Genomic DNA, 27757 nt, shown 5'->3' with positions numbered 1-27757 from the left:
TAAATTTTGACCATTTTAAATTTGCAAATACAGAATACAGTTAGTATTACCTTTAAAACAAAATAAAATGCTGGAACAACTCTAATAATCATTTAGTGTTTGACAATAAATCCTGGCATTCATACTAATGAATACAAAGTATTCATACCAATGAATACAAAGTATTCATACCAATGAATACAAAGTATTCATACCAATGAATACAAAGTATTCATACCAATGAATACAAAGTATTCATACCAATGAATACAATATGAATGAGTATTCATTGTTCATACTTCATGAGGTAAATAAACAGTAAAAGAAATCCACCAGAAAATACTAAACTTATTATAGTACTGGTTGTCCTCTGCATTACTGACTGAGCCAATGACTCACCAAACTGCAGTATTGTAACGTAACCCATTCACTCCCTGTACCCCTTTCACCTTCCCTTACCTACTTACTAATTCCTTTTGCCTTCCTGACGTTAACCCTCAGCGTCGTTCAGTATCCCTCCAGAAAGTTTCCCCAAACGAATCCAGAAGTCCCCTTCAGGAATCCTTCCCCTCATACCTTTTTACCACCAACGTCGCCTCCAAACCCTCAGCATCGTCCGGTATCACTCCTGAAAGTTTCCTCGAACAAATTCAGAAGTCCCCTTCAGGGATCCTTTATCTTACCCTCCCCTGATACCTTGCTACAACCGGCGTCGCCTCCAAACCCCCAGCATCGTCCGGTATCCCTCCCAAAAGTTTCCCCGTACGAATTCAGAAGTCCCCTTAAGGGATCCTTTACCTAACCTTCCCTTGATACCTTTTCACCCCCGACATTGTCTCTAACACACCTATGTCTCCAAGAAAAGGTCCCAATATCCAAAAACACGTCCCCCGTCCTTGACAAGTCCTACCGTATTTACCTATACCAATCCCAGCCCCGGTGTCGCAGTTCAAGCCGCTGCCTTGCACCCTTTTCATCCTTTAACTTTCCCGACACCAGAACCCATCACCCCTAACGTCATATACCTACCACGGCATCGCCAATCCCAGGGTGGCGTCGCGCATAAAACTCCCCCGAACCTTCATGACGCCCTCCTGTACTAACCTGAATCTTTCCACAACCTAAACACCCCTCCAAAAACCCAACGCCCCAAAAAGCTCTCCAAACCACCTGCCACTGAGCCCAGCATCGCCTACGAGGACGGGTCTAAGAAGAGGCGAAAACGTCACCTAACTTCAAAACCGGTAAGTTTTGCTCATCCTGCTAGAGAAATCTCAGCAGTTTTCACTTAAGTCCTGCTAGAGTAATCCAAGCACGACCCCGTCCTGCTAGAGTAATCCATAGCATTAGATATCATACCGATAACCTGCTAGTGAAAACCCAGCATTCCCGGTGGCTATGATGAGTGTCGCCCTATTGCAGACGACTTGAAACATTGCCCAGTATCTGAGCCAGCCTTCGAACCTTTCTTCCCCTCCCCCCCCCCCCCCCCCACCCTGGAACGAACCTAGCAACGACTGAACGGATACTGGCATCAAGGTCTTAAAACGATACGACCTACCTCGGAGTTCATCACAGTATAAAATATAAAATGGAGTACTGAGTACTAAGCACAAAGCACCAGAGATCTCTTACATTTCAATCTTATTTCCTTTTGTTGTGTCTGTGAATTGTTATGTTATAGTTCGAAGTTTATTTTTGGTAATGGTGAGGTTTAGTTAAAAAACAGATCGCGGCAAAGTCATGTTAAAAACATCTGGTATCATTGGTGAACATTTCCCTTGGTGGTAAGCGTTGACATCATTATGGTCCCCTGTGCAAACTGGTGTTTTAAAATAAATTATTTTTTTATCTAAAAAATGTTTTTCTTAATCCTCTGCGGCCCCCTATTGCTAATCGACCTAGTGGTAAATCCGGCACTGTAACATTGAGTTGATCAGACATGCGACAAAGTTTCATTCCCAATTCATCAATACGGTAATGAATGAACACATCACATCATATATGAGAAAACTTCAGTCCTCCGTTCATCAATACTGAAATAAATATAAAATTGAATGCTATTTCAATTTTTACATCCTATTTTTGTAGTCTTTGGCATCCAACGTGATTGGGTACCTCTGGGCGGTGAAGCACATCTAGTAATGTATCTGTAGTGGCTGCAATAGTGGACAGTGACAGAGCTCAGATTCAAGTCCAGTCCACAAATAGTTCAGCTAGGTACGTGGTTATGCAAGCACTTACTCTGTAATTTGGGCAGTTCTTAAGCTAAGGGTCTAAAGAGCAAAAATAGGATGGGGTCTCTCATAGAATACACAAAAAGTAAGAGAGGATTTCGATCTCTTCAGGGGCTGCACATTAGTATCTCATTCCTCCACTTTCTTTACATTTTCCCCGTAAAAAATATATAGCAAAATCATTAAATAGGAGCATAAATATTTTAACCTTTGCTGTTATGTTAAAATAAAAAATGAATCAAATAAAAAATCTACTAACACTAAATAAGCCTATTGTTATACATGGAAGAAAAAAAAATAGAGTGATCAAACTACTGTAAAAGAATTGGAAATAAACACTCACCAGGGTACTTTAATTTGTGATCTTGACCTGCCTGCTTTGATCTTTGGTAATAAGTTTCTTTGGCACTTTTAGTCATATTCTTCCACATCTGACCCAGTCTACAATAGATATTATTTTTTTAGAAAAATGCAAAGGATATTAGTTTTGCACACGGCAAATAAACTTCTCATCTTAGAGAAAAGTGTCTGAAGCCTGCTTTGATGTTCGTTTCATGCACAATAACCCAAATGTTTCATCTGCACTTGGGTTAAATTTTACAAATGTGCACTGCGTTATTTAGCTATAATACCAAGGGGCTAGCTTAAGGATGTAAAAAGGTCTTCTATTTGATCAAAATGATATTTTCAAATTATAAAACTGAAAGAAATTGAAGATATTAAGGTAAATGCACCAGTAGCTGACAGTGCTCCAGAAGCTGACAGTTTTGAGTTTCTTTACATTATAATGTGGTCTCTTAAAAATATTTACACATGATTGCATTGTTAGAAGAACATATGTTTATTCTTGATTTGTTTACAAAAAAAAAATTAGTGAAATTTAGCCCATACTCGCTGAATGGTGGTGGTTTGAAAGCGACCCTGTCTGTACACAACACATTTAGTCGATTCCCTTAATGAAATTGTTAAGAAGGTAAGTTTGGTTTTTAGTCATTTCGCTAAATTTCTTAAATAGTATTAATGATTAGGCTCATTATTTTTATCAATTATACCTTTGTTGACAATTTCATGATAAAATTGGGGTGTTAGGGGATTTAGATTAAAAATTATGTCAATGTCAGGCTTTGGTACACAAAAGCCATACAAGTTCCAATAGCTGACAGGGGATATTTGCTACTTGCACAATATTAAATTGGTTTAACCCATCGAAATTTGCATGCTATTTATAATTTATGTGAACTCACATTTTTATAAAATGATTTCAATTTTTTAATTAATAATCCAAATTATCTAAAAAAATGTATATATGTTTTTAATATAAATAAAAAATATATATATTTTTTAAATGTAAATATTTTTTATTTTAAAATATGTAAAATAAATTTTCTTAATAACGTTTTACATGATTTTATAATTTAATTATTAAGTTAGATTTTATTCGTCTTATAAATTATAAAACCCATAGGTTTAGCAGCTAGTACATGTATAGTTCCAGTGTCAGCTACTGGGACAACTGACTGTCAGCTACTGGTACAAGCACTTTTTTCACTGTCAGCCACTGGAACACGTACAAAGGTTGAATTAAGTTTAAAAATGTTATAAAATATATATAAAAAACCCTTTTTGTATGACATATTTGAAAACTACACTAAATTTAGAATCACATAAAATCCGTAATATCTCTTTAGTTCCTATTTATTCAAAACCACGGATTATTAAGTGCGTATAGTTTCTTATACTGTCAGCTACTGGTGCGTTTACCTTACCATACATTCAAGCGTTAATGTACTTAACTTAAGCTTAAACGTACCTTCAGTGTCTCACAGCTGATCAAGTGTTTGGATTTAGTTTATAAGGTATTGAAGCCTTGTTGTAAGAAATTGTTACAAAGAAATTTCAAAACAGATTAAATTTAAAATTCCTATTTTAATTACATTGAGGATATAACTGTCTTTATAAATTTTGATCAAATTTTGCCAAATGTATATACACGGTATTTGAATCCTTGTTGTAAGAAGTTATGAAGAAAAATTTGAAAAAGATTAAATTCCTGTTTTAGTTACATTGATGATAAATTAACTATCTGGATATATTTTGATTAAAATTTTCCAATTGTGTTTATTTTATACTACTGTATAAACTTTAACCATTCAATCAATTACCTTATTCCCCTCTATAGTAGTAAAATATTGTAAAAGTATTACAGCTACTGTACATTTGTTCTGCCTTACACCAACAGCTCAAATAAACCATATCATGATGACCAATTTTACATCTGCAGGTTAAAAGTATACCTGCTATCCTACCTTTTAAAATAAAGCTTTGAACATTAAAAAATTTGGTATTAATGCAAAACTTTGGTTTTACTTTTTCATCTTTAAAGTATATTAATCACTGCAATTAAAACTTTCTTTTCATTTTCAATGAGTAGGCCTAAGTGACTGATTTCTGTGGCCAATCTAAGAACTTCATTGTGAAGTGATAGTAACGTTGACTTCAACTTCAAATACTTTGTTTTCTATTTATTATAAAGGTATATTTTACAGCCGTGGTTAACCAAGCTTAGTTTATATCCATAATTACAATCTTGACCAATCATGTTCCTGAGAAACATAAATGTATGTAACATTTCACTAACTATTTTTAGTACTGTAGACTATTGTTATGAAACAGAAATTGGTCAGTTTGAGATGCTAGAGTGAATAATTGTAAGTTATTAATTATCGTTAAATCATTATTAAATATTGTGTTATTTTAAATATAAATTATCAATTTCGATAACTGCTTCAATCAATTCATGCTTGCAGTGAATATAATCAGAATTTTTTATTTAGCCTACATAATTTGTACTACAGATGGTGTTCCACAGGGCTCGGTTTTGGGACCATTCTTGTTTTTAATCTCGATAAATGACCTGCCGAGGAATGTTGATGTAGACACTGTTGTATGCTGATGACACAACTTTGATTGCAACAAATAGAGATCTCCATGAGCTTGATTTAACTATACTAATGAATCAATAACATCAGCACTAAATTGGTTTTCTTCAAATAAATTGACGTGTATAATCAAGAAAAAAACACAGAAAATTCTTTTGAGTCCATCCCCACTTGACAATGAATTAAAATCTGTAAAATTATTAGGATTCCAAATTGATTCAAAATTAAATTGGCAAGAGCACATAGAAATCACTTGTAAAAAAATGTCCAGAGTAAGTTATCTAATTTGGAAACTCAGAGATTTTGTTAGTAATGAATACCTTTGGATTACTTATTTTGGTTTTTTTCAATCTCATATTTCTTACGGGATTATACTATGGGGACACTCCCCCCACACCCATGAAATTCTTTTATTACAAAAAAAGTCATACGAACAATCTGTGGGGCTGGCCCTGTGGATAGCTGTCAACTTCTTTTTATAAACCTTAAAATTATGACCGTATAGTAAATTTGTATATTTTTCAAATACTCCTCTACACTAAAGCCAATCTTCATCAATTCACTTGTAGAGAGAGTATACACTCTTACAAGAGGCAAATCCAATCTAGATATCCCTGCCCATAGATTGGCCAAAACAGATAACTGCCATAAAATAAATTGCATACGGTTTTTTAATAAATTAGGTCTGGCAGCAAAACAGGTTCCTTTCAATAGGTTTAAGTCTAAAATGTTTGAATGGCTCATCCAAAATCCATATTACTGTATAACAGAGTAGCCTACTCAGTTTCTGATGTTAATATTAATTTTTAATTTAGAACCCACTGTATTTTATAGCTTTAGTTTTTATTTCTATTGTTGACTATGTCTATTCCTTGTAAAAGGTCAATGACAATAAAGATCTTGATTCTTGATACAACTACCTACAGTTGTTTGTATCTCTACCTCAGTGTCAGTGAAACTGTACTGTATCATAATGTGAACATATAAAATCTATAAGATTCAAAAGTCTGCCTAACCTAACCTAACCTAACAAACACCTATTGTACAATCTGGAACAATTATCTTTTTCTGAAGCAATTAATTTAATTCAATGGTTTGACGACAACTTACTAAAAATTAACACTGAAAAACTCAGCTTATAAATTTCCATTTAAATAAGAGACGAGATGTTAGGTTTAGTCTCCTCCTGGACGAGCTGAGGTCCACCCAACTGCAAATGTAAATATTTTAGGGTTGATCTTGGACGAGAGACATAGTTTTTTCAGCCATGCCAAACTCATTACAAGTAAACTCAGTTCTGGAATTTTTGTTTTACGCAATATCAGAAACAATGAAAATCTCAATGTGCTGCTGACGGCTTATGGTCTCATTTATCCCCATCTGGCATATGCTGTTGCAATTTGGGGATTTGAGAGCAAAGAAACCAAATTTATTTTCAAAATCCAAAAGATGGCTGTGAGAACTATTTTCTCTTTGCGTAAGCGTCAATCCTGCAGAGAGTACTTTTTCAATTCAAAAATCTTGACTTTTCCCTCCATCTACATTCTAGAAACTTTGACCTTTTTGAAACAAAACTTTCCTGAATTTGACTTTTCTACTAAAAATCAATACGCATTGCGCAACTCATTTAACTTGCCAATTCCTAAACACAAAACTTTCAAAACACACATTGTACATTGGCATAAAGCTTTTCAACTCACTTCCATTATCCCTTAAGTTGGAACCAAGCCTTTCAAAATTCAAAAAACAATTAAAACATAAATTGCTAAGTATAACCTGTTATAGCGACCAAGAATTCCTGAAATGTTTTGAAAGCTCTAATTTGTAATTATTATTGTAAATTATAGAATTAGTAATTGATGTATAGTATAGTATATTTGTATTGACCTGACTAATGCAAACTGTATAATTGTTAATTTGGCCCAATGAAATGATTTGATAGACATGGTTTAGCCCCTGAGATAATAATAGTGGTTTAGATGACTATAATATAATACAGGGTGTCCCACGAGAGGTGTCTCAAACTGATTACGGGATAACGGCTTAACGTACAAGGATGAAATAAAATTATTTCCCACTAAATCGACCCCAAGGAATAAAGTAAAAATATTTTTAACTTTTTTCAAATACAGGGTGTGCCAAAAACTGAGGGTCACTAGTTCGAATCTCGGAATTTTCATATGTAAACATATGTCATGTTATACATCATTTTAAAGGTATTTGATAGACAAAAATTTTGGCGAAAACCAAAATTAGTTATCTTTTTCCGTTTCAAAATGGCGGCAGTGTTTTTGAAAAGAAATCTATATTTTTTTAATACTCTGTATTTCCTATACCTATCCATTTAGCACTTCTCCGGTTGCATTTTCTTACTCGTTATGAAATTAGCTTTACTGTGATATGCAACAAGTAACGGTTTTTTGAAATAATAAAAATTCCAAAAAAAATTATTTTTGAAAATTTGCAAATGCTCATTGTTCAAAATTTTCAAATAGCAACATATGTCAAGTGGCACATCATTTTATAGGTTTTTCAATTCCTAACAACTTTGTAATTTACACTTACTTCGTATCTCTTTTAGTTTTTGTGTAAATAACAAAAAACCTAATTTTCCTATATCAAATGCATGTTATTTGGGTTTGACATGGTTCAACACTAAATGAAATGAAGCCTTTAGAGTCAAACCCAAATAACATGCATTTGATATAGGAAAATTAGGTTTTTTGTTATTTACACAAAAACTAAAAGAGATAAGAAGTAAGTGTAAATTACAAAGTTGTTAGGAATTGAAAAACCTATAAAATGATGTGCCACTTGACATATGTTGCTATTTGAAAATTTTGAACAATGAACATTTGCAAATTTTCAAAAATAAATTTCTTTGGAATTTTTATTATTTCAAAAAACCGTTACTTGTTGCATATCAGAGTAAAGCTAATTTCATAACGAGTAAGAAAATGCAACCGGAGAAGTGCTAAATGCATTGGTATAAGAAATACAGAGTATTAAAAAAATATAGATTTCTTTCAAAAAAACTGCCGCCATTTTGAAACGGAAAAAGATAACTAATTTTGGTTTTCGCCAAAATGTTTGTCTATCAAATACCTTTAAAATGATGTATAACATGACATATGTTTACATATGAAAATTCCGAGATTCGAACTAGTGACCCTCAGTTTTTGGCACACCCTGTATTTGAAAAAAGTTAAAAATATTTTTACGTTATTCCTTGGGGTCGATTTAGTTGGAAATAATTTTATTTCATCCTTGTACGTTAAGCCGTTTTCCAGTAATCGATTTGAGACACCTCTCGAGGGACACCCTGTATAAATACCTCGTCACAGCTCTGTCTCTTGTTTTACGTGTTTTTGTGGTGTTCGTGTGTGTGTACAGTTTAACGACGCCAATTTAGGTGGATGTATGTGTATCTGAGGATGGCATTTTGATGCCGAAACAGCTGTAATATACAGCAACTTCAGAGCTGTGACGAGGTATTTATATTATATTATAGAAATGATTTGATTTGATTTGAATACATCCCTTCAATCTCAAAAGTCTCTCTTTGTTATTAACCCAAGCCTCTATTGATCCTCTAATGATCAGCTAGTTTCTGTTTCAGGAAATGAAATCTACAGCCACTGAGATTGCTCATGATCAAACCAGCAACCTCGTAGGCTATGGGGAAGCAGTATAATATAACAATTCAAAAACCTAGAATCATGCGGCTTCAAAACGATAAAAGTTTCTCCAACTTAATTACAATTGTCAATTATTTCAATCAAGATGACTAGGCAATTTAATTTGCTAGTTTATGTCACACTACAGCAATTAAGGTACTTTAACATACAACAACAATATCCACATTTTCATAATCAACGTCATTCAAATTATTATCTTCACCCAAATAACTTTCATCAACATCCAAATCAGCATCACAATTGACGGGGATACAGAAAGGCCTCAAAAGTGCAACTTCTACTTGTCAAGCGAGTCCAGGCATTACCATCAACTCGTGGAGGACACGAAGGCTATGATGGGCTTATCCTTCACCGTGATGGCAATCAATGTCTATTAGTCCTGAATTGCTTAAGGAGCACAATGAAGAGTCGGGTTCAAGGGCAGGAAGACATTTCGACACTTCATTTCTACCGATTAAAATGAGACATCTTGATAACAACTGTTGATTGAGAATCGCAACATTGGTGGGGCACCTTATAAAATGGAATTCAATTTCTTTCAGATATGATCAAAACTTTCATAAATTGTTCTTATTTATTTTGCCTCACTTAAGAAACTTGGTTTTGTGTTTAAACAGATTAAACATAATTTTTAGCCTACATGTAAAGTTGCTCTTTATCATACATACAGGATAATCTTTTAGAGTAACTATTTCAAAATATGACACAATTTCCAGAAAATATATATTTCAATTAAATTAATTTATTAGTGGTTTTTGTGATTGTTAAAATTTACGATTGGAGAAATCTGTTATAGAAAGTTAATACATTTTCAAGCTAAAAATGATTCTAGGCATTTGTTATTTGTTCAAAGTTTTAGATTCGGAAAAAAAACATTATTACAAAACAGCATCAAAATTGTCCAAGTCGTTCGACCCATAGGTATTTTACAGGATATATTTAAATTAGGCCTAGGCCTGCTTGTTTACTATTTATTTATAGAATATGAAAATGTTGTACGGGTAGGCCTACAGTTTCTTAACTGGGCTATGCTAATATCGATTGAAACTATCGACTCGATAAGTAAACCTTCATGCGATTTTTTTCACCATCAGCAAGTTTGGTTGGTTAGGTTAGGTTATGATAGTTTTATTTTATAATAGATATATTTAAAAATATCGATTATTAATCAATATTTTCAATTAGATAGTTTCGATCAATATTAGCATTGCCCAGTTAAGAAACTGTACCCGCCTAAATCCCAAACAAATCTCTTAACATTTTAAGTAACTCTCCCAGTAGTTTCATAAAATATTCCATATATTTGAATCTTTCCATTTCAACGAGTTGTTGAAAAGTTCAAAAAATTTCAAAATACAAATTCCAAACTATACTGACATTTCATTCATACCTTGAAATAAACACACCATCCCCTGCATTAATCATTACAAACTCACCAACTGCATTCCACCGATGCGATGTTGTACAGTACACTACACTACATTGTATAATCCAATAACATAATTATTACAAGTCATCGAACCACACTAACGGTGCACTGCACTAGCTAGAAGGCCGTTTTCACTACTGACTGTGACTGACTAGTGACTATGTTCCGGTGCTACGTCTGTTATCTCGAGTCACGTGACTGCTTATTGTTGTCTACTGCGTTGAGGCCCGCTCCCACCGAGGTTGTCACCAGCTGATCTAAATAATCAGCTGTTAGTAAAACTCTGCGTCAGCTGGTGTCCCGCTATTGGAGCGAATGTTCCCGTTATCGATACGTTGGCGGTGATGAATGGTGTACGTATCCGTCATATTCGGCGAATATGAATACTTGAAGAGTTTTTAAATCTCGAGCAGTAAACCCTGTTAAAAGACGTCCACACCAGTCTGGTGTGGTGTAGAACGATAGTGTGGATTAAACTACATAATTATAATATGAATAAAAACAGTTCTAAAAACTATTCCGTGGCAGTTTTTGCATTCGTGTAGGTCTACCGTATATTAAAACACTTTTAATTTTAAAAAATTGCCAAGTGTATTTTGCTTTTTTAAATGTAAATTCAGTGATCTACTGAAGCTATGTAAACAGAGTAAAAACTCAAGTTTACAATGGCGCACCCCTTTTGGCTGTTAACTGACTGGGCTACTAGAAAGAACCCATTGCACGTAATTTGAATCAAGCCAAACGTCAATACACATCTAATTGTCTTGCAATTATTGCAATCTTCGGCGTGTTCGAAGACTAGTGAAAGCTGTAGATGAGGGAAAAGTCAGAAGCATTTCCCATGTAGCACAGATGGTTGGGCCAACGTTGGTAAATTGTGGAGCCACACAGTTGGCCAACGGTAGAAATGTCACCTCTTTAAACTGTTTTCCATCCAACCATTGACCAACCGTTTTATTTCACTCAAAATAATAAAGATTTAGTACGAAAAGCATAATTATTAGTTGAGTAAATTGATTAAATAGTTCATAAAAACAAATTTTGAAAAAAAGCTAGAACAAAATTTTTCGGCCCAGACAGGTCTCGAACCCGGGTCCTTCGACTTATGAGCCTCTTACTTTACCACTGAGCTATCTGTGATTGTTGATATAGAGAGTTTTCAAGTGGTGAAAGAGTAGCCGACAGTTGCAATGGTCGCAATACTTCAAACATTTTTGATACTACACAGTATAATATGATTCTGTTAATCTGTTAAGGCATCATAAGTAGTTTTTTTTTTTTTTTTTTTTAGTTAGAGAGGATACTGGTATTTAATGCTATTATAATTGCCTGTTATATGATTAATTACTCTTTCCCCTTAAATTGTTGCAAATAAGTTAAAGAATATTATTTTAAAAAATATTTGCATTATTATAATTATTAAAATTCATTGTTGTAGCCCCGGAACTGTATAAAATATCTGGTTTTACAATACCTTTATCAGTTCCAAAAACTTTTGGAAACTTTTGGAACTGATAAAGGTATTGTAAAACCAGATATTTTATTATAATTATGTTGTGAAAGCTAGACCCAGAGAATGAAAGTCGTGTAAACTCAACTATGGACCATCGTTGGTCCAACAAAAGTATCTTTTGTTGGTCCAACGGAGTGAAAAACGGTTGGACAACGGTTGGCTTGATGTATGATACCCAGCAATGCATATTAATGTATTTCATTAACAATGAACCAATGTTGGTCCACAGTTGTAAATATTGGTTGGCCCAACTACGAGATATACAGTTGGACAACGGTTGGTTGGTTGTGGAAGCTCCAACCAACCATCGACCAACTGTCCCACAGTTGGCCAACGTTGGCCCAACCATCTGTGCTACATGGGTTCGAACTTTCAAAGTACGTACTTGGCCCCTGTTGTTGAGACAAAACGCTTCACTTCATTAATATTTATTATTTTGACTCCAGCTGTAATGACAGCAATTATGCTGAACAGCTATCTTTTATTTATTTATACCACCATCGCTCTACTGTTCCTGTTTTCTACTTGCAGCGAGTCGCGTTTAGGTACTCGGAGTTGAGAAGTTGTAAAATAAATTCCAAAACTCTCATCTTTGATAGACTTGTGACACGCAAAAATGCGACCCAAGGACTATTACACTACACGTTGTTCGTACATAACTTTGTTTGTAAACGTACTTTCTAGCTTTCCTCATTAGCATCACAAATATGCACGAGAAAGTCAGCTCGATTCATTTAGGCTTGTCACATTTGCTGCAGTGTGGCAAGAGAAAAAAGATCAGCACAAAAATATACCTACATTATCTAAACAGTCATTCCAAAGATTGCAGGATGTTTGATCCAAAGTACAAACTTAAAGTTATTGTCCAAGTAAAATTAAGTAGGTAAATAAAAGTATTTATTCTCGGCTTGTCAAGTTAGTGTTTGGTTACGTCTGGTTACGTTCAGAGGTAATTCTTCAAAGTTCTGGAGATGTATGGATATTTATATTCTCTAAGTTAATTTCACTTGAAGTGAGTACTATGAGAATAACGATGTCTTACATAATCGTCTCCTCTCATAAGCACCTCACCTGTTTGTCTCAGTTTCCCTAACAATTGGTGGTTACAGTGCTCAGCTCGCCCTCAAATCTAAATGTCGCTGGTTCTGAACCAAGATGAAATTTGTCATTAGACTGTCAATTAATCAATTGTTATAACTTGAGGTCGATGGTTGATAACGTAGGACTTGGGTTTAGACCACCCCCCTTCAACATGCCTTCAACTCGTTAAAAAAGTGCTACTGGAGTAGGAACACAGGTTAATCAGTTAGCCTCCTGTTTCACATGGCCCAGGAATGAATGGGTGTGGTGCTCTGTCGCTATGCAAGCCCCCTGCAGACGGGGCAATTACTGGCGGCCACAAGTAAAGGCCATTAATGGCCGCCACTAAAGTTGCCCCGTCTGATGGTTGTACTCCTGCTAAAGGGCCAGTAAACTGAACGAAATACTGGCCGCCTCTTGAAAGCAAACGAGTTTGCTTTTACTGGCCGCCTGACGTCCAATAGCTGGTCACGTGACCTAGTGGCGGCCATTAATTGCCGCGTCTGAGGAGGCACTGGCCACCGCCAGTCAGTCGCCAAGTCGCCAGTAGGGTGGATGACTCGAATGAGAAACGTTGTGCGTGTAATATTTGCTGTGCCTAGTGCGTTTAAAATATGGCTGCAAAACCAGAACCAGTGAAAAGGAAGTGTGTCAAATGGAATGCAGATGACATCAGTACATTTTTAGAAACATATATAAACTTTGAGGTATTATGGAATACGCGTCATCCTGATTATGCAAATCAAACAAAGAGAACAAGTGCAATGTTGAAATTACAGGCAGAACTGAAAGGACTCGGAATCGAAGTTCCCGACTTAGCATTTTTGCGTGCCCGAATAAAAACAATAAAAACAACATACAGAAGTGAACTCTCAAAAGTTAATGATTCGAAAAAATCTGGTGCAAGCACAGAAGAGATATACGTACCAAAATTGCAGTGGTTCACACTAGCCGATAGTTTTCTGAGGGAGGTCGCCATCACCAGGAACTCAAAGTCTAATTTGGTAAGTAATATATTAATGAAATATCTAGGTTTAATGTAACCATGGACTTGTAGCGATTTGTAAATATACACATAATCAAATTTCCAATTGAACGCCGGAAATTTACCTAAAATATTTCATAAACAATTAATACACATACATTTAACCTTTTTTCATAATTACAGCATATAATGTTGAGATAAACAACATTTTTGCATTTTCCCTCCATCTGGTTTATTGTTTCATTTTATCCCCCCCTCCAAAAAAAAAAAAAAACATTGTAATGTCCAAAATATGTATTTTAATAATAATAACAGAAGTAGGCCTAGTAGTTATTAAAAAACTGACAACAAAAAATGTGTTTTATGTATGTTTTATTTCATACATTAAGTTATTTGATAATACACATAACTCTTATGTGTACGTTAATGTGAACAATATGAAATAAGTACACGTTTAATAGTAAGATGTTGCCCTAGCCTCTATATTTACATGCCTATAGCTTTCATTTGCCATGGTACACGTCCATCTCCGCTGAAGTATTCAGCAAGGCGCTGTCTTGTTGTTGAGGCCTTAATGGAATATGAGTTTGCTCGACGACTAACATTCAATGAAGGTAATTCAGTACCACTGGAACGCCATAGACCCGGATGGAAAAGTCCAGTGTCTATGTCCTCATAGTCCACCCATCCTCTTTCAAAATATGTACTTGGGGATGTTGTTCGCAGCCAATTATGTAACGTACATGCACATTGCACAATCAAGTCAATAGTTTCGATATCAACTTCAATTTCCCTACCAAATATTCTGAATCTTGCTGCTAGTATCCCAAACGCATTTTCAACTACTCGGCGTGCCCGTGACAACCGATAGTTGAATATACGTTCCATTAATGAAAACTTCTTCTTTGGGTATGGCTTCATTAGGGTAGGAGTCAATGCAAACGCCTCATCACCCAGCAAGAAGTAATCAGTAGGTAAATTTAGTTCTCCTTTGTCTATTGCTGACTTAAGTGTGGACTGTCTAAAAACAGTTGAGTCATTCGCTCTACCATTTGATCCAACATCAATGTAAATAAATTTACAATCAGCATCTGCTAATGCTAAAAGCACTATGCTGTAACCTCCTTTGTAATTAAAATATTCAGAACAGGTACCAGGCGGTCGTTTTATAGCTACATGCTTTCCGTCTATTGCACCAACACATAGCGGGAAATTCCATTTAGCTTCAAAATTTCTTTGAATTTCCACCCATTTCTCCACAGTGTTTGGAACCTAAAAAAAAGTAACATTCTTAATAATGTAATATCTAAGATATAAAATTTATTTTCAGGATAATCAAACTACTTCAAAGGAGGAAATGAATGTAACTACTGCAGATACTGAAACTGAAGAGGGTGCTATTGAAGAGGATGAGGGTGCTATTGATGATCCCCATGAGGAAAACACATCAAAATCCGATGCCGGTGCCGATTTTCAGAAGCCTAGGACCAAAATACGTCGTGTAACAAAGTTGGCAAGGATTGAATCAACGGTTCACAAATTACAACAAATAACAGCCAATAATCGGGCATCCACAACAAGCAATGTTTCTGCTGACGAGGTTGACCTTTTCGGGAATTATGTAGCAGCACAATTAAAAGAATTGCCATTGAGGAATCGACTAACTTGTCAAGAAAAAATTCAGTCGATGCTAACCAAAGAGAGGTTGGCATTGCTGGCATCACCAGAACCTCCTATGTCATCACCTTCTCCTATGTTGTCAGGAAAGTCTTCATATGGCAATTTATCCGATGACAATGATGAATATACAACAGACCAACAAACGTATACAACTGATGGGCCATTCCTGTATCGTCAACTTGAATAATAATTAAAAATGTTGAATAATAATTAAAAAATTAACTAAAAATTATAGTTTCTGATACAGTTCTGATGCCAATTTATTTACGAATTCCTAAACCTGTGTAAATTAATACTACTTTACAAATCCTAATCTATAGTTTATGTGAATAAGTTAGGATTACATACTTACTTTCAAATAATCTTGTAATGCAGAAATAATGGCCTTTAGAACAGAAGGCATAAAATATGAGATGGTGTTGGCTGGTAAACGAAACATAAGTCCTAGACTTTGGTAACTGTCGCCAGTAGCTAAAAAACGTAAAGCGACCTCTAGTTTTGTACGGGCAGGAATTGCGCTCCTCATTACAGTATCACGTTTAGAAATTGTTGGTTCAATTAAAGTTAACAGGTGATTAAATTGCATCACACTCATTCTCATAACTTTCTTATATTCAAGAGGATCCTCCTCTGCAAGTTCACGGAATATTGTACTGGAGGCCCCCATTTCCTCTCTCCGCCCTACCCACTCTCTTACCCAACAAGATCTTTTCTTACTCAACAGATCTTTGAGTTCTTCACTCAAACACACTGTAAGTTCACTAACAACTTCACTAACAACCTCACAAACAGAATTTTCGAATTGTACATCAACGTCCTCCATGGTATACGATGTGTTGTGCTCACATCTCAGTGCAGAACTGAGGCCACTACACCGGTAGTGGCCTCAACTACTGGAAGCCACTATTTGCCCCGTCTGAAGGGGTTCATCCTGTCCAGTAGAACTGGCCGCCACTACTGGCCTTTACTTGTGGCCGCCAGTAATTGCCCCGTCTGCAGGGGGCTGTGTTCAGAGTGTACCGTATTCTGTGTCACTTCCGTTGTGCCCGACTGTACCCTCGGTTGGCGATAACAGTCAGGGCGTCAGGGCGTATCAGTGTCCCGTTCCGTCACATCCCTTGCCCCTCCCCTCCCTCCGATTCGCTTGGAGTTCAACCTTCGAACATTGAAAGGATTGCAATTTGGAATTCCTTTTCAATTTTACTTTCCGTAGTTTTGAAGTTGGCAGTGCTGTCAAACACACTGTTTTGTACATTAGACACGTGCCACTACATTTGAAGGTAGTTATGAGTACTGTATTGTTCACTTTGCCTGCCACTGTTGCATTGCTCGTAGTCTTAGTACTGAACACATTACAAGATCCCCTACTGTGCTCTGTGCGTCACTAAATAGTCTGTTCAATCAATGTGCCTGATGCCATAGCAGAGAAGGAAGTTATAGCACCAAGTAACAACTATTGTGCTATAGTAGCCTACCTCTGTTGTTCCTAGAAAGGTGGAATTACTGATAAACGACAAGTAAGCTAATTGCACAACAGTAACAGTAACAGTAGACCTCTATACCTTTTCCTACTCCTACAGGTACCTAACAATGTACATGTTCTCTCACTGATTTGAGAAAGCAAAGTGGCCAATTCGCTCATCAGTGAGACAATGTTAACATTGTCTCACTCTAATTACTTTGTCTCACTCACTCCAGATTTGCAACGTGAAGGCACGAAATAGTGAGCGCGGAGCATGCAGACAAGGTCGAATGCGCGCGAAATACGTTGGCAGCACTGGCTGTAAATCAGCTAGTCAGCTGTTGTACTGTTGTATCATTAAATGTCATATTTCATTTCTGTGTAAAAATATGTCACGTTTCTTTACCAATTTATTAGTTTTATGGTAACTGTCTAGGAAAAATATAATGTGCAACTCGAGTGCAAAGTGCAATTGCCTCACTCGAGAAACCATTCCTCACTCGCCTACGGCTCGTGAGTATTTCTCTCGAGTGAGTCAATTGCTCCCTTTGCTCAGCTCACTAGTTGCACAAATAACTATTCCTGATACTTGATCTATTGTTTTTGGAAGAATGAGAATCACTGATAAATACCTAGTTACAGCTATTGTAATATAGTACAAAGGAATATAGGCTACTAGTTTATGTGCTGAGTAATGGGATTGCAGATTAACTACAAACACAACTGTTCCACTACAGGGGAAAATAACTTTCTTCAGAGTGATTATTTTGTTCCTCTCGACTCACGGAGAAATAAGTACTCAAATAACAATATTGAACTTCAGAAATAGTTCAATATAGTGCAGGATTTATGTCTACATGACGTTTATAAGGAACGCGAACTTTTGATAAAACCATAGATTAAACATACTCTAGCATGTTTAATCTATGATATAAAAAACCAAGCCTTACACTTCTCAAACGCATAATAATTTTATGAAAGGGCTTGTTTAGGAACTCTTAGGAAAAATATTAGTTTTCCGATAAACCTGAACTACTTTAAAGGTTGTATTTAATGCAACAACGCAAAGTAGGCCTATACAAGTAAATATAAAACCAATCGGTACAATTAAGTGTATTATTACAGTCAATGAGGGTGTAACTTCTGTTTTCTGAAAATTCAGAACTCCATTGCCTATTCTTCTCCTCGCCCCGTCACGAAGCACGGATCAAACAACCAGTTTACTACACAGCTGATTGAACTAAACCAAAGGATGTTTTTAATAAAACCAAGTGGTAGCCTACAATCACGATTACTCTAGTACAATATTGAATGTTAGAACAGAATATCCGTACTCTCAATCTTAAACACAAACAAATAGGCATAGCCGATGTAACTTTTCCTGAAAATTCAAAGACCCACACAATATCTTCTCTTTTACATCCTCTCGGCCCTTTGCGAAGCACGGGTAAAGCAACTAAGTAATGTAAGTAGTAATGATACCGTACCTCACGCTGATAGTCTTATTGCTCTCGGTAGGGTTCTGCAACGCAAGACGTTTCCTCCAATCATTGGCGAAGATCATGAAGGCGTTGGGAGGCCGTGGAATCTTCTTGGCAACTGTCGTAGCCTCAGATGGATGACAAGACAACGGATCCTGTTCCTGTGAAAGATTTATTGTTCGTTAAAATATGTTTGGTATTCGTGAGCAAATTTTCCAAAACGACTAGTAAAAAGGTCCACGTTATTACTGGATTTGGAATCTGATTTCACCCTCACCTCAAACATAAAAATATAAGTACGAAACCCAGTCAAAAGCTAAAAACCCCAGCAGACGTTTGTTATTTGTCATGTTCGTTGTGTTCACCTAACCATAACCTTTTTTCCTGCTTAGTTTTTTTTTCGGCTACAATCGCGTTTTCTGTCTCTGCGTGGGGTTATTTAATTTTAATTTTCAGCCTTGGCTGACACTTATGATTTAGATAATTTCCCACCTCATCGGTTCCATCAGGAACAAATGCTATTCCCGAAACGTCGTAAAAACTTGTTTTTACGCATCGTGATGGAAATTTTCTAAAGTCACAAAAAACATTGACTACGTATCACCAAAAATGTACTTAAAAATACACACTCTAAACCTTAACTTTTGTTTGCATTTAACACTTCTGAGGTGACACTTACCAACTTGTAAAGATGTTATATTTTTTAGTGCTTACCTCGGGGAGTTTGACGAAGCTGTTATTGGAGATGAGGGTAATCTCTCTGGGTCTTCTAGGTGTAGGTCTAGGGCCGGATATGACTGTGATCTCCTTGAGCGAGCTGCTGGGTCCAGGTCGGATAGTGATCACCTGGGGCCGCGAGGAAGGCTGGTCTGCGAACAAGAAGAGTTCCAACTGTATAGAGGGACAAGGCGTGCTTTTGTGGCAGTATGTGTTGCTCAAGTACCTCTAGTATGTAGATGTCTATATGATTATAATAATAAAAATCCGTTACTCGCACTTCACTCCACGGGAAAGTCACAACTTTAAAGTATCATTGGGTGGGAACACACCTCCCCTTTTCTTGTTTTCAAGTGACCAGACATGATTACTTAGAATACAGTTTTACCTTTACCGTACCATCGAAATTCAAAGCTAAAAGCCACACTCAGCTGGTAGAAGTCATCTCAAAAGAATGGTATAGGCTACTATAATCTTGACGATTTTAAGTATTTAATTCTGCAACCCAGAAAAGAGGCATTTAGTCCAATAAACTTCACACTATCTCCACAGGCACATTTAAAAAAATCAAATGGTCCAAAATCGTTTGGTCCAACGTTTATTATATTGCCGTTCGTTTGGTCCAAAATTGTTTTATCCAAAACTACGAGTTCGTTTGGTCCAACAGTATAAACTATTGCGTCCCTCACATTGAAGGCGTTCAAATATCCGCCGTCGCATATAATAATAATATTAATAAAATTTTTGCTTTAAACATGCCGACTTTGTATGTTTTAAACGTTAAAGACACCATGTTTTGTAGTATTCAAACCACTAAAGCGTACATAAGCAGACTTAAAGCTCAATAGTGTATCATACGGTTGGAAATCTTATAAATTAACAGTTTATATTACACTAGCTGTTACCCACGGGCTCCACCCCGTTTACTACATAAGTATTAATAAAACTATTGATTGGTTAAGTTAAGCTGAAATAAACAAAGCAGAATACAGTAATAGTCCAGTCAATGAATGATCCAAAAGTAGGTGTAGAGTGCGTGAGCAGGTAACTAAGCGATTCCTTCAGAAACTTGTTCAGGGGGCTTAGGGTGTTAACATACCAAAAGTCCTGACTCCCAGGTGGTGAGCCAGGGGGTGGAGGGGGGAAAAAGGTACGCATTTTGGGTTTTAGCGAATTTCCCATATAGGGAATAAGCTATTACCGTAGGTCTCATGGTAAGACCTAGACCCGGGACCGATTTACTTTTTCGTTTTGAGGTCCCCAGAGGCCAAAAACACCATCCGTTCAAATTCATATATATATATATATTTATATATATATATATTTATATATATATATATATATATATTTATATATGTGTCCGTTAGCGCGATAACTCGAGCAAAATTGATCCGATTTTGATGAAATTTGGTACAAACGTGTAAACCTACATTTATTTGAACGAGTTCGCGAACCAGCATAATCGGACCATGGGATCAGGGGTTTATGGGGGGTTTTATGGGGTAAAAATGGGGTTTTCTCATTTTTGACCCTAAAAACTTTAAATTTCTTAATTTCTCTCTAGACCATTTTGAAGAGCTTAAAAAAACAAATAATTTAGTATATTGAAGTTTTTTTGAATGTTCATTGACTACGGAGAAAATTAAAAAAATTGTAAATTTAAAATTCCCATGTTATTCTTATGGAGAATAAATAAACTGTTCTAGTTTGCTTGTTTATGGATATATTTTAATCAAATTTGGCAATTTGTCTTATTTCATACTAACCTATCAATATTTCAATTGAAAAAACACACCTCAACATCTTCCCCGTAGCAGCAAACCTAACTACTCACTAAAATTAATGTTATTTAAATAGGAAATAAATCTGAAAATTTATAGGGAATATTTTAGTAGAAATCAAGCCGGGTAAATGGAAATTCGCTTAGTATGCAGGTTTGCTGCGACGGGGGTATTTTTATTATATCTCGAAAACTATCAACTTTTTGTATACTATAGTAAATTATAAAATTGAAGAAGATTAAATTTTCTACAAGAAAAGTATATAATGTGTTTATTTTGGTTTAACAGATTACGAGTTATAACTTATTTAATTGATATCTTATTAAATTACTCCTTCCATAAGAAATACATGTAAATTAGTATGCGAAATGGGGCGAATCCTATCCGCCCAAAGGAAATATAACTGATATTCTGGAAATATTGACAATATTTCCAGTAATTTGACACTTTGATCATGAAATTTTGTCAAAAATTAAAGCGAGGGTGAGCGTTTAAAAATGGGATGATTTAAGGTTTTTTTTTATATTTCCAATAAAAAAACACCAAAACTCGAAATTTTGTTACCTCGCCCTCGCCTTAATTTTGGATCAATTTTAATGATTAAAGTGTCAAATTACTGGAAATTTTGTCAAGATTTCCAGAATATCATTTATATTTCCTTTGGGCGGATAGGATTCGCCCCATTTCGCATACTAATTTACATGTATTTCTTATGGAAGGAGTATTTTAATAAGATATCAATTAAATAAGTTATAACTCGTAATCTGTTGAACCAAAATAAACACATTATATACTTTTCTTGTAGAAAATTTAATCTTCTTCAATTTTATAATTTACTTATAGTATACAAAAAGTTGATAGTTTTCGAGATATAATTAAAAAACCCAAAATGCGTACCTTTTCCCCCCCCCTTTCCCCCCCTTTTTCCCCCCTCCACCCCCTGGCTCACCACCTAGGAGTCAGGACTTTTGGTATGTTAACACCCTAAGCCCCCTGAACAAGTTTCTGAAGGAATCGCTTAGTTACCTGCTCACGCACTCTACACCTCATTCCTTGACTGGACTTGGTAATACAAACAAATAATAACAGCTGAGGTATTTTTAACATTAGGTAAATGGAAAGTTCCCTTTGGAAAGCAATTACGACCTTATAGGGCAATTTATGAAATAATGGATAATTTTGCGCAAGGTTTCTCGTCATGACGAACATTTTAAGTATATGGTTTATGGGGGTGTGACTTGTAGTTTTCTCAAAAGTTCATGGGTACTTTTGGCTTTATATATAGATTTGGCAACCTTCTAATATACAGAGTGTATAGAAATTCAGTGGACCAACGTTTATCATACACCTTAATTTTTATTGTTATATCTATGTACAATGGAGTGTTTACTATTGATCCTCCATCGTTGTCTATAATTCTTAATCAAAAGTTAAAAATAGAACATGAAAATTACATTAATTAGCCTACTCATATTTCCTGGATGTCCACAATTTCCTGGTAAAAATTTGGTCTTACAGAATTATATATAGGCTAAGGATCTTATTTTCTTATGTTAAAATTGATGTCCTTCTGTATAATGCCATGTTTAGCAATATAACGTTCCATTACGAATAATTGTATAATCTTAATATTACAGTAACTCTTTTAATGATTTCTTATTGCATTATGCTACATCTATTTTGTACTGGTTGGTGTCTGCCTTTTTGACTACTTTTGACTAGATGATATCGTTGGTATTCTTGGGACTATCTACTTCAAACTGATCACTTGATTGTTCCGTCCATGTTTTTTTATAGTCAGTCTGGTTCCGTTGCACAGCTTGGGTGGACCTAAGTTTCACATTAGTATTATTGGCATTCCTTCTTTTAGTGAAAGTGATGTGGTCGGTTTATGACAAATTGCAAGGCATTTGTATATCTGAGATAGCACGCACAATTTGTTTTCACGATTTATGTTACATTTTGTGGGTATAGAACAAAGGATAACAATGTTAAGGAATTACCATCCCTTTCATAGATTATAATACTGCGATTATAAACATACCAAACTTAACACTAACTTGGCTTTTGGAGTCAATAGGGTACATACATACATACATACATAAATAAATACAATACCTCCTCTATTACATATATAGATAGAGTTAATGGTTAAGATAACACCATTGACAATAAGCCACAACAAATACAAATTCTTTTCTTTTCAATAATTTATCCTTGGTTCTCATGGGGGTAAACATAACATTTTAGGAAGTTTTACAAAATAGGATATATCTTCACTGAGAAATTCACTTTATATGTTTGTATTATTAACTACATGATTGTTACAAATACCATGACAAACACACACAAACATAGATTGAATTTTACTAATATAAATGTGAAAGTTTGTGTGTTTGTTTGTTTGAAGTTCAATCACGCATTAACTACTGGACGGATTGGTCTGAAATTTGGCATGATCTCTCACATTCCCGATTAACACATAGGCATATTCTTATCTCAAAAATCCTTTCGGGCTCCGCCCCAGTGGCTCTGTAGTTCACCATGTTAACCTTATGAGTATTCATATTTAAAGGGAATTAAAGAATTTAGTCAGCTGGTTCAACTAAAAAAGTTTGTTCTATTACATGCAAAAGCATAAAAAAGTTATGAGATTTACCAACAGGGTGTAGCATTATTCTTTTTGTTGACAGCTAATTTGAACTCAGTTATGTTTATGTTTTAAATTTCATGAATAATTTAAGATATCTTGAGAGCGTTATTAATTTATTTTTCTATATTGTTTAGGTGAAGTGGTAGAACTATATGGCTATGGTATATGTGTCATACTATAGTATACTGTGCCATAAGTTTAAAGAATCAAATTTTATCAAACTGTGTCCTCCCCCACTGCAAATGCAAAGCTTGAGTAGGCCTATAACTGCAATAAGCATTCATACTTATATGCCAACCCCGTACGAAGGACAGGTACTCTGCTAGTTTAAAATATAGATCAATTAAATAAACCATCTGTTTAACATTAAATGCAAACTCAAAGCAAATTCAATGTTTATCCACAAATCTAGGGAATTAAAACGTGTTGTTTTAGGATTGAATGGAGATAAAAAGTAAACAGGACAAAAGCACATTATATATAAATAAATATATGTATATGCACGTGTATATAAATGCAAACATATAAATTATTATTTAGAAACATAACACTAAACAACAAATAGGAAGGCAGGCGGTTGGGTTGACGACGTGACGGCGATTATTTGAACGCCTTCAATGTGAGGGACGCAATAGTTCATACTGTTGGACCAAACGAACTCTTATTAGAGTGTTGGACCAAACGATTTTGGACCAAATGAAATACTCCCATTTTAAATACGTAATAAATCGAGTGTGTGAATACGTATATATTCGAGAACACAATTTTAAATTTTGAGTTTTTATTATTGCCAAGTTAGAGGGGGTGGCACTCGCAGTTGGTTCGTATTTTAATGCAAATATGCCTATTTGTGAAGAGTGAGGAGTGAGTAAAGAATGAAGTTTAGTGTGCCTTGCCTTGTAGATTTGTTACTGACTAGCATGAGATGCTCGGATAATAGTTTCACCAAATTAGGTCTCCTGGATTAGCCAACCACCTTTTTAGCTTAATGTATACAGAATACAAGGATCTGCCATATTACAGTATATGTCTTGCAGCCATATGAACAAACTTTGTAATGTTATTCAGCATGTCAAAAGAAACAACAAACAAATGTAGTAATGTAGGTCACATTCACATTGAGTCCTATCTCATTCAGATTTCGGCCTATCTGTCTGTATGTGATTTTTACAAAAAACATTTAATACTCTTTAACTTCTTAAACTACAGCGTTGAAATTCTGTAAAATTGTTTATCTTATTAACCACTACTTTTGCGCAAAATATGAATAAAACCTCTTGTGCCGTTTAAAAGTGGTGGCCTTCAAAAATTGATGCCAAATTCCATGAAAACCGTCAATTTTACAAACTATTTGCAGGGCACGTAAAATCTAGTCCCTAGAGGCCAAAAACACTATTAGTTCAAATTTGTATAAATGATTAATACTTTAATACTTTTCAATGAAATGGCGAACATACAAAGTAGGTATTTTAAGCAAAGTATGAATGGAGATCAGTTTGGGATGAGTGGCGCGATCTTGTAGTCTTGGGCAAATACAGTACTGGCTGTCGAGCGACGGTCAATTCGCACCGCAACCGCAGCGTAACCGCGGATCCAACCGCTGCCATGTGTACGGTCCTAGGCGGTCACCGTTGCAGCCACCGCGGCGGCTGCCGCCCTCATGTGTACAGGGCCTAAGGCCGACATATCCTTAGAAATAGCTGTTAATTAATAGCCCATACAGCTAATGGCAACTAAGGGACCTACAGTTTATAGAGGAATCCGAACCAAATTTCTGCCTTGGTTTGTTTTAATATTATTTTCAACTTATGTCCTTAAGGGCGTGATAACTTGAAAAATGTGTGTCCAATTTTAATGAAATTTGGCTTGAAGATGTAGGCGTAAACTTGGATGAATTCGCGAACCAGCATGGGCGGAACATGGATACGGGGTTTTATAGAAGGGTTTTATATGGTAAAAATGTTTTATTTTTATTTTGACCCGCAAAATATAACATTTCCCAAATGTATCTATAAATCATTTTAAAGAGCTCAAAATCAAATGATTTAGTATTATTGAAGTGTTATTTACCGTTATTAGTCACGGAGGAATAAGTTGTAAATTTAAAATTTCTTTTTTATTCTTATGGAAAATAAGTAAACTGTTGTAGTTTGTTTGTTTATGGATATAGTTTGATCAAAATTTGCAAATTTATTCATTTTATACTATGCTATTAAGTTAATATTTTACTAAAAATCAAGCTTTATTACTCTCCATGTAGCGGAAAAATTGCTACTGTAAACCTAATGTCATAATCTTATGTTTTTACCTATGTGTAATAGATTATATTGAAAATCCAATCAGGCAAATGGAAATCTGCTAAGTCTGTAGGTTTACTGTTGTGGCGGAAGTATTCTTTCATACCGTCCATCGCCTTTTGTTGTTTGCCTTGAGTGTCACTATAAGCGTCGGTTTTTGACTAGATATAGGGATAGATAGATATAGGGACACTCGTTGTTTTGATTCAATAACTTATTTTGTAGGATTAGCTCATGTGTCTCATTCCACAACTCGACTATTCTTGAAGTAGTCCTACGATAACTTATGTTAGTATTATTTACCTACTTAAAGTACCTATCGAGTAAATTATGCATCATAAGTAGGCCTATTACTATGTTAGAATGGAAACGTCCCATTTAACGTGTAAACTTGACTTGATCGTATTAAGTTAGTTGTAGTTCACGTCAATAAAAAATGCGTCATCCAATTAGCATATGTCGGGCTAAGTTTATGTTGTAGAATTTTAAAGATATTTTTATTGAACAGTTTTATACATAATGTTTGTGTTCATAAGGAAAGTTTTGACCTGTGATGAAAAGTAGTCCTACTGAATTTGTCATAGGGACCAGTCTTGTCTTGGGCTTTGCTTTACTCTCTAGTCACAACTGGATGCACATGGACCGGTTTTAGGGGCGCTGGAGCTTGCCTATCCGCCCTCGTGTTGTGCAAAAACTAGACGACACACATAAGTTACGTAGACAGTGAACATCGAATAGACGTATACTTAATTTTAAAATCGAGGTAATGTTTTCAAAACAAATTAAGCTATAATGTCAATGTTCATGTTGACTGTTGGACTCATAAAGAAATAGGATTAGGCTAGGTTTCAATTAGAAAAGATGATGCACCAGTATAGCCTAGGCTCATAATGTACACTAAGTGGTTTTGGAGTTACGTCTCCAACTATGCCAGCCCATGCAATAATTTAAATATACATGACTTGATATGGCAATAATGAGTTTATAATAACAAATATCTGTTTTTAAACTTAAGCATTGTCAATAAAATATAATTTAAGTTAACAATGTTTAGTAACAATGAAAACGCTGGCTTACCAAGAATGGAGAGACGATTACAATCAATAAAATTGGGATTGTTGTACATTATGACCCTATAATGTCCACGGGGATTTTCAACACGAACTTGGCTCAATGATACTTTTTAAGTGTAGTTTGATCACACGTTTAAATCACTGAAATAAACGAATAAAATTATTCCCTATTCCTAACTAAATAAAAGAAAACTGTAAATCTTAAATTATTTTTAAACAGAGATCTAACTTAACTAATAGACAAAACGATCAGATGGTAACTTAGACAACAAAATGTAAATATTTAAAAAGTACCAGTATCCTAGGGTTATTTGATTTTTTCTTGTAGGCTACGTCATAACCTACGTCATTTTTAGTTCGTCCGTTTCTTTCAAGTTATGATACTTTGATACAAAAAAATTACGCCTAAGTTAACTTATGCCAATTTTCAAAACTCCCCATGAACGTTTAGCGCAAATATTCGCTAGCTCAATATGTTTCATAAACATCATTAAGTAGTAGGCCTATTTTAAGTTAAGAAAGCTAGGTAGCTTAATCACTTTGAAACTGATTAAGATTATTAAGTTTTAAGTTATTTAGGTCAACCATAAGTTATTGATTATTGGTAACTTAAGCAAAGATCTTTGGATTTCCCATAATTAATACCAGCGACGCAATTGAAGCAAATAATAAGTATGCATGACGATTGTACTAAGACCAACTCAGTTATGTCGTTGTTACTATTTTAGGCTTAGGTGCCAACCAGTTACTAAG

General features: G+C 35.2%; 1 protein-coding gene across 1 annotated transcript in view; it reads right to left on the bottom strand.

Moving 5' to 3' along the window:
- LOC128985068 (uncharacterized) overlaps positions 1 to 27173 on the bottom strand; it is a 164277-nt gene extending 137104 nt beyond the window's left edge. Inside the window, exons 1-4 of the mRNA XM_054404441.1 lie at positions 27009 to 27173; positions 19198 to 19352; positions 18490 to 18644; positions 2560 to 2657 (exon numbers count right to left, since the gene is read on the bottom strand). Coding sequence (XP_054260416.1) covers positions 2560 to 2657; positions 18490 to 18644; positions 19198 to 19352; positions 27009 to 27057 — 457 coding nt within the window. The 5' untranslated portion in view covers positions 27058 to 27173. The remainder of the gene's footprint in view (positions 1 to 2559; positions 2658 to 18489; positions 18645 to 19197; positions 19353 to 27008) is intronic.
- Between the last annotated feature and the right edge of the window lie 584 nt (positions 27174 to 27757).

The sequence above is a fragment of the Macrosteles quadrilineatus genome, unplaced genomic scaffold (genome assembly GCF_028750875.1).
Source record: "Macrosteles quadrilineatus isolate MER2022 unplaced genomic scaffold, UCM_ALF_1.0 Scaffold_2__2_contigs__length_208266976, whole genome shotgun sequence".
Taxonomy (NCBI): Eukaryota; Metazoa; Arthropoda; class Insecta; order Hemiptera; family Cicadellidae; genus Macrosteles; species Macrosteles quadrilineatus.
Note: the sequence above shows the minus strand (reverse complement) of the source record. Positions and strands in the feature narration are given on the sequence as shown.